This window comes from Otolemur garnettii, unplaced genomic scaffold, assembly GCF_000181295.1.
Source record: "Otolemur garnettii isolate 467f Iridium unplaced genomic scaffold, OtoGar3 scaffold00025, whole genome shotgun sequence".
In the NCBI taxonomy this organism is placed as follows: Eukaryota; Metazoa; Chordata; class Mammalia; order Primates; family Galagidae; genus Otolemur; species Otolemur garnettii.
Genome location: NW_003852420.1, coordinates 20,737,455 through 20,745,532, shown reverse-complemented (window position 1 = coordinate 20,745,532; position 8,078 = coordinate 20,737,455). Strand labels below are relative to the sequence as shown.

General features: G+C 36.1%; 1 protein-coding gene across 3 annotated transcripts in view; it reads left to right on the top strand.

The window, feature by feature from the left end:
- LOC100951974 (protein argonaute-3) overlaps positions 1-8,078 on the top strand; it is a 132,271-nt gene that overhangs the window by 41,254 nt on the left and 82,939 nt on the right. For 2 of the 3 annotated variants that reach the window (XM_003788177.1, XM_023512144.1), the window contains exons 4-5: positions 3,685-3,893; positions 5,314-5,450. In XM_003788177.1, the coding sequence (XP_003788225.1) occupies positions 3,685-3,893; positions 5,314-5,450 (346 nt within the window). Of the gene's footprint in view, positions 1-886; positions 971-3,684; positions 3,894-5,313; positions 5,451-8,078 lie in introns of those variants that run through there. The other variant, XM_023512146.1, reaches the window with a different exon arrangement.

Sequence of the window (8,078 nt, the reverse complement as noted above, 5' to 3'; positions counted from 1 at the left end):
GAGACAGTGTAGCACTCTTTCTCCCTGGGTAAAGTGCCATGGCATCATAGCTCACAGCAATCTCAAACTCTCCAGCTCAAGCAATCCTTCTGCCTCAGCTTCCCAAGCAACTGGGACTATAGGGGCCCACTATAATGCCTGGCTGTTTTTTGTTCGGTTGTTAGTAGAGACAGGGTCTCACTCGTGCCCAAGCTAGTCTTGAACTACTGAGCTCATGTAATATACCTCCCAGAGTGCTGGGATTACAGATGTGAACCACCGTGCTGGGCCAAAATTTTAACTATTTTAAGATACAATTCAGTGGTATTTAGTACATTAACATTGTTAAGTAATCATTACTACCATCCATCTTCAGAACTACCTTTAACTTGGAAAGCTAAAACTTTGTTAAAGGGGTATGCATCTTGCAGTCCATGGGCTGCTTGCAGATTATTTGAGGACTGTTTTGCTTATTTGTGGTGTCAGATATCATGAAAAGTATGTTAACCAGCCTTCTTTGGTGTTTGTGTATTTAATGTGTGGCCCAAAACAACTCTTTCTTCCAATATGCAGCAGATAAGAAAAAGTGTTGGACTCCCCTGCTTGAACTCCCTATTACCTGCTAATTTTAGCCCCTGGCAGCCATCATTCTATTTTCTGTCTCTATGAATTTGACCTCTATAGGTACCTCATATAAGTCGAATCATACATACAGTGTTTATCTTTTTGTGACTGGCTTTTGTCACTTAGCATAATATCTATCCATGTTGTAGCATATGTTAGAATTTCCTTCCTTTTCAAGGCTGAATAATAAATATTCCATTGTATGTATATAACACATTTTGTTTATCCATTTATCCCTCGATGGACACCTTTTGGGTATTGCAGATAATCCTGCTATGAATATGGGTGTACAAATATCTCTTCGATTCGAGACTCTGCTTTCAATAATTTGGATATATACCCAGAAGTGAAATTGCTGGATCATGTGGTAATTACTATTTTTAATTTTTTAAGAATCCACCATACTGTTTTCCAAAGTGGCTACACCATTTTATATTCCAACAGTGCATAAGAGTTCTAAATTCTCTACATCCATGCCACACTTGTTTTCTGGTTGGTTTTTTTTTTTTATAGTAGCCATCCTAATGAGTGTGAGATGATATCTTATTGTGGTTTTGATTGTCTTTTCCCCCAATAATTACTAATGTTGAAGCTTGTTTCATGTGCTTATTGGCCGTTTACATATCTTCTCCAAGGAAACATGTATTCAAGTCTTTTGTCCATTTTTTAATTGAATTGTTTGGATTGGGTTCTTTTGGTTAGTTGTGATTTATAGGAGTTCTTTTTGTATTCTGGATACTAATTCCTTATTAGGTAAATGATTAGCAAATATTTTCTCCATTTCATGGTTGCCTTTTCACTCTGTTTATTGTGTCCTTCAATGCACAGAGATTTTTAAATTTGGTATGGGAAACACTTTTAAGGATTCTGTTTCTCATTTGATTTTTTTAACAATTGATGATTCTTATTTAAAAGGATTATTACTATGTAGAACTGGTAATTTTCTGACATTCCTCCTACATATAGTCGGTTTGTTATAAGGAAGAGCATTTTCTTCTACCCTGTTTATTGATCTGACTGTTCCAGTTGTCCTAGATTTGGCCAGTGAGAGGCCTTTTAAGCTGATATCTGTGTCCTTTTGAAATGACACTTTTTGTTTCTTGTTAATAGTCAAGTCACTTAATGTGTTATTAGATAATTTCATCATTTTGTGAATATTGTACAGTGTACTTGCATGAACCTAGATAGTATAGCCAACTACATACCTGTGTTATGGCCTATTGCTTCCTAGGTTACAAACCTGTGTACATAGTGGTACTGTACCAAATATTCTAGGTAATTGTAACATAATGGTTAAGTATTTGTGTGCGTAAATAATCTAAAGATAGACAAGGTCTACTAAAAATACATTATAAAAGAAAAAAATACCTGTACAAGGCAGCTCCATTATAACCTTATAGAACCACTGTTGTATATATGATCCCTCATTGACCAAAACATCATTATGCAGCATATGACTATACTGCATTACCTTCTGGTACAGAAAGATTTTCCACGTTTATCTTAATGTGGAAAGTTTCTCTACTGCAATCCTGCAATCCTGCAACTTAGTTGCAGTTTCTCTACTGCAATCCTGCAACTAAGTATTTCTCAGAGGAACCCTGGTTTCTTTTAGTTGGAGAATGGTATTTTGAAATGAAAATCTAGGTACTGGGTGTGCTCTTGTTTCTGGGGTATTTGGACTCTAAGTCCTTTTAATGTATAGAGTTAAAAAATGTGAATATGTAAATACATAAAACAGACAATAAAAATAAATGTTATACCTCCTATAGTAAATCTAGTGTATGTTTATTGGAAAACATGAGTTCACATCTAATTTTTCCAATTCCAGTCTATCCCTACAGGATTCTTTCCTTCCTTAGCCCTGATCTGTATTTCTTTCTTCTTTAGACATCTGGCTCCCCAGAATGTCACCACTTTTTCTCATTTTCTCAGTGCATATAAAATATGAATTACTACACTCATACAGCTACAGAAAACAAACCTACTAATGAGTTCAAGGTTTTGTTTGGTTTGCCATTTTCCAAACCTGCCCTTTCTCTACCCTCAGAACTGAGACTGGAGTCAGAATATATACTGTGTTCAAGAGTATGTATATCTAGTGTTTGCTTTTTTTTTTTCTTTCAGTGTGATTATGTTATTTATTTGAAATGTATCTAGATTCACTTTATTCTGTTTATAGTTAGTAGTTTTAGTTTTTCCCCTCTATCCTTGATTTTTTTTTTTTTAATTAGAATCTCACTCTATTGCCTAGGCTGGAGTGCAGTGGCATGATAATAGCTCAGTGCAGCTTCGAACTCCTGGGCTCAGGCGATCCTCCTGCCTCAGCCTGTCAGATAGCTAGGACTATAGGTGTACACCACCACACCCAGCTAATTTAAGTAAATATTTTGTAGTGACAGAGTCTGGCTATGTTGCCCAGGCTAGTCTTGAACTCCTGGCCTCAAGTGATCCTCCCACCTCAGCCTTCCAAAGTGCTGAGATTATAGGTGTGAGACACCATACCTGGCTTATTTTTAAAAATTGTTTGATAATGTAAACTTTAATATGCTTCTGAACATTAAAACTGTTCCTCCCTTACTTCTTCCAATTATTCCCTCCCATCCTTTGAAAGTAACTAATTTCCTTGTTTCTGGTTCTTGCTTTCCTATGTTTCTTTTTGCAAAAGTAAGCAGATAGGTATGAATATTTTCTCATTTCTTCCTTCCTTCTTACATAAAAGATGTCATACTATTTATGATCTTTTGTACTTTGCTTTTTTAACTTAACATAATTTGGAAATTCTTCTGTAGCAATTTCAAGAGATCTTCATTTTTTTATAATACTTGCCTAAATATTAGGACATCTGTGTAATTTCCAGTATTTTGCAGTGACCAGTAATGCTGGTATGAATAACTATGTTATTTAAATTTTAGTCTACAAAAAAAAGAATAAAATAAATGATAAATTTTAGTCTATTGATTTGACATTGAGATTGATTTTTAATTTTTGCTTTGTTTTCTCTTACATACTTTTAGAAGTTAAATTTAAAATAATTTATCTTTTTCTACATTTACCAGTTGACTCTTTTCCCATCAACAGGTAGATTTAGATGTTACATTACCTGGGGAAGGTGGAAAAGATCGACCTTTTAAGGTGTCAATCAAATTTGTCTCTCGGGTGAGTTGGCACCTATTGCATGAAGTACTGACAGGACGGACCTTGCCTGAGCCACTGGAATTAGACAAGCCAATCAGCACTAACCCTGTCCATGCCGTTGATGTGGTGCTACGACATCTTCCCTCCATGAAGTGGGTGCTTCTGGCTTTTCTTCCTCTTTAGATTTTATATTTGAAAGTTTTCCTCCCAAGAATGAGTTTTGCAGGCTCCCCTTGGTTAACCTTTGTGTTTTGTATATTTTGATTGTGTAACTGAAATGTAGAATAAGAATAGTATGCATACAGATTCACTGACAGAAGTAAGTTACAAAAAATTCTTTTAACTTTTGCAAGTAAACTACACATCATTGTTTATTATATACAATTATATATGTAAACAAGCATTATTGTGCCCTCTAATACTAGCTTAGCTACTCTAATGAATACTTTAGATCTATTTTTGGATATATTCCTATAGTTAAATCATCTTGTTTTCTAAATAATTTCACTGTTTATACAGTAGTATTAAATTGCTACTTTTTAATCACATTAGCACCTTACATGTGTGAATATGTGTGTGTATCCACACATAGGATCAGTATTTTACTTTTTTTTTGAGACAGAGTCTTCCTATGTCAACCTCGGTAGAGTGCTGTGACATCACAGCTCACAGCAACCTTAAACTCTTGAGTTTAAGCAATTCTCTTGCCTCAGCCTCCCAAGTAGCTGGGACTACAGGCACCCACCACAATCCCTGGCTATTTTGTTGTTGTTTTTGCAGTTGTTGTTGTTTAGCTGGCCTGGGCCAGGTTTGAACCCGCCAACCTTGGTTTATGTGGCTGGTGCTGTAACCACTGTGCTACAGAAGCCAAGCCAAGATCAGTACTTTTTTTTTTTTTAAAGAAAAATAGTATGTCTTGTAAGCACATTTATAGAAATAGCTTTTTTTTTGAACAGAGTTTCACTCTGTCGCCCTGAGTAGAATGCCATGGCATCATCATAGCTCACAGAAAGCTCACACTCTTTGGTTCAAGCAATCCTCTTGCCTCAGCCTCCCAAATAGCTGGGGCTACAAGTGCCCACTATGATACCCAGCTAATTTTTCTATTTTTAGTAGAGACGGGGTCTTGTTCTTACTCAGCTAGTCTCAAACTCCTGAGCTCAAGCAGTTCCCCCACCTTAGCCTCTCAGAGTGCTAGGATTATAAGTGTGAGCTACCATGCTTGGCCTTAGAAATAGCTTTTTGATCAATAATTACTCTTAGCATTTTTAAGGTTGGAACTGTTAACATTTTTAAACCTACTTTTAAGAAAGTATATTAAATAAAATTTTTTTCTTTTCAAGCTAACATTAGTTTTGAGAAAGGTGAATTTTGGTGAATGACAGTGGTGGATTTTTTTCATTTAGAAAGGTATATAATACTTTTTGCTTTCACAAGTTCAGAAAATGTTTAGTTTATATTCATAATGAAAAGCATCATTATTATAAATTGTACTCTAGTCTTCCTTGTTCTGCAGATTTAAATATTTATATGGAAAGGAAAAATTTGAACATGCCATTTTAATTTTTGTAGATATACACCTGTGGGGCGTTCCTTTTTCTCAGCTCCAGAAGGATATGACCACCCTCTAGGAGGGGGCAGGGAAGTATGGTTTGGATTCCATCAATCTGTTCGGCCTGCCATGTGGAAAATGATGCTTAATATTGATGGTAAGGGAACAAAAACCATATTCTGTATTGGGTAGTTGATTTCTATAAGATTTGTGTTGTGTATGTAAATTTTATATATAATTATATGTACTTGTGTCTTACAGTAATATTGGACATATGTTATGATATACTAGAAAAACCTTTATATTTTTATTACATGTTGTTCAGAAAGTCTCTATACAGAACTTATTCTGGAATGCTACTAAACACTACTAAACATGAAGCAAGCACATGAAAGTAAATTTTAAAAGCCCTGACACATCATCTGAGCTATCTTACTACAATTCACTTTTGTCCTGTGAGGATTTCATTATGAAATACGTATTTAAAGAAAGAGAAGGCTCAGCACCTGTAGCTCAAGCGGCTAAGGCGCCAGCCACATACACCTAAGGTGGCAGGTTCGAATCTCCAGCCCGGGCCCGCCAAACAACAATAATGGCTGCAACCAAAAAATGGCCGGGTGTTGTGGCGGGCGCCTGTGGTCCCAGCTACTTGGGAGGCTGAGGCAGGAGACTCGCTTGAGCCCAGGAGTTGGAGGTTGCTGTGAGCTTCCATGCCACAGCACTCTACCCAGGGGGATAGCTTGAGGCTCAGTCTAAAAAAAAAAGAAAAAAGAAAAAAAAGAAAGAGAAGTTTTTTTGTCCTGGTGACCTCAAGTGCTGCACCTGCTAATGGTCTTAATGTGATGCTAGTTGCATTCTCAGTTTTAGGTGTTTTCTTACAAATATTTTCTTGCTTATATAAAAGTAGAGAGAATGGCATGGTGAACTGCCATGTATGTCGCTGTTCTTCAGATTGTCAGGGTGTTTCTGTTTTTGCCTAATATACATTTCCTCCTTTACTGTAGTATTTTAAAATCAAATCCCAGACAACATGTTGTTTTGTCTATACTACTTCAGTTTGCACCTCTAAAAACATGCATGTTTTCTTACACAGCAACATGCCATCGTCGTATGTGATAAAATTCAAAATAAGGATTTTGAGGTAGCTTATGCCTGTAATCCTAGCACTCTGGGAGGCCAAGGCGGGTGGATCGTTTGAGCTCACAAGTTCGAGACCAGCCTGAGCAAGAGTGAGACCTCCGTCTCTAGAAATAGCCAGGCATTGTGGTGAGCAACTGTAGTCCCAGCTACTTGGGAGGCTGAGATAAGAGAATCACTTGAGCCAAGAGTTTGAGGTTGCTGTCAGTTATGATGCCACAGCACTCTACCCAGGGTGACAAAGTGAGACTTTGTCTCAGAAAAAACATTTATTTATACCCACTAATATCCTGTCCATGATCATCTCCTGATAGTCTCAAATTGTCTTTGTCTAGTTTGTTGGTTCTAATCAGATTCTAAGCAAGATTCATACCTCACATTTACTATGTTTTTAATCTAGTAGTCCCATTTTCTTTCCTATTACCTGTTTCCTTTTTTATGCCATCGACTTATTACAGAAATTTGGTCATTTGTCCTATAGAATACCCCCCAATCTGGATTTGTCTTTTTATTTTCTTGTATCATTACCTTGTTCTTCTAGCACCTGTGTTTATTAAAAATGAAAGCCCTAGAAGTTTGATTCTGTTCTGGTTCAAAGCATTTCATAAATGCTTTTATGTTGTATAATATTAGAAGACAAATAACATCTAGTGATCCCAGTTTTAGTGATGCTAAAATTAATCCAGAGGTTCAGAGCTTAATCAGTAGATTTAGAGATCTCTCCATTGTAAATTTTCCAGTCAACCTTATAATTACTAATGTTCTATTCATTGATCATTGTTGCCTGATTTACTAATTTCACTAGGGATTATCAGTTGATAATTTTTCTAATTTTCTTGTTCTTTTTGCATTAGATGGAATTTTTATGTGGAGAAGCACAATATACTACTGATAATTCATTAGTGCTTAATTGCTTTCTTGCTTTCTGACACAGAAGGGTATTCCAGATTCATCTTGTTTTTCCTGCTTAGTACCTGGAATTAGACCAGGACTTTTCAACCTGTGAGTCGAGACCCCTTTGTAACAATGAAAATACATCACAGCATTAGAAAGGTTGAGAACCACTGAATTAGACTTTCCTTGAAGGATCTTTGCATCTTTCCAGATCAGTACATAGTTTTTTTAGCTGCATCTACTGTTATGTAATACGTGGGGTGGGCTGGGGAGAGAAGGGTATATTTAACCGATGTCCTTTACATCAGTGGTTCTCAATGTTCCTAATGCCTCAGTGTATTTTCATTGTTAGAAAGGGGTCACAACCCACAGGTTGAGAACCGCTGCTTTACATGTATACCAGGGTTGTTTTAATTTTTTGCTATTTCAGATTATCATTTAATGTCTATTTAGATGTATCTGTCAGATAAATTCCTTGAGGTGAGATTGATGGGTCAAGAGTAAATGTATTTGTAATTTTGCTTATTATTGACAGATTGCCCTCCATAGAAGTTGTAAACATTTTTCATCAGTGAGAACCCTATTTTCTTTTATCTTTGCAACTGGAGTTGTCAAACTCTTAAATACGTTGTCAGATTTGTAAAAATAGTTTGCTTATGTACTTTTAATTTGCATTGACTACCTTTTCACATACATAAGGGCCACTTGTATTTCTCTTTTTTTTTTTTTTTTTTTTTTGAGATGGAGCCTCAAG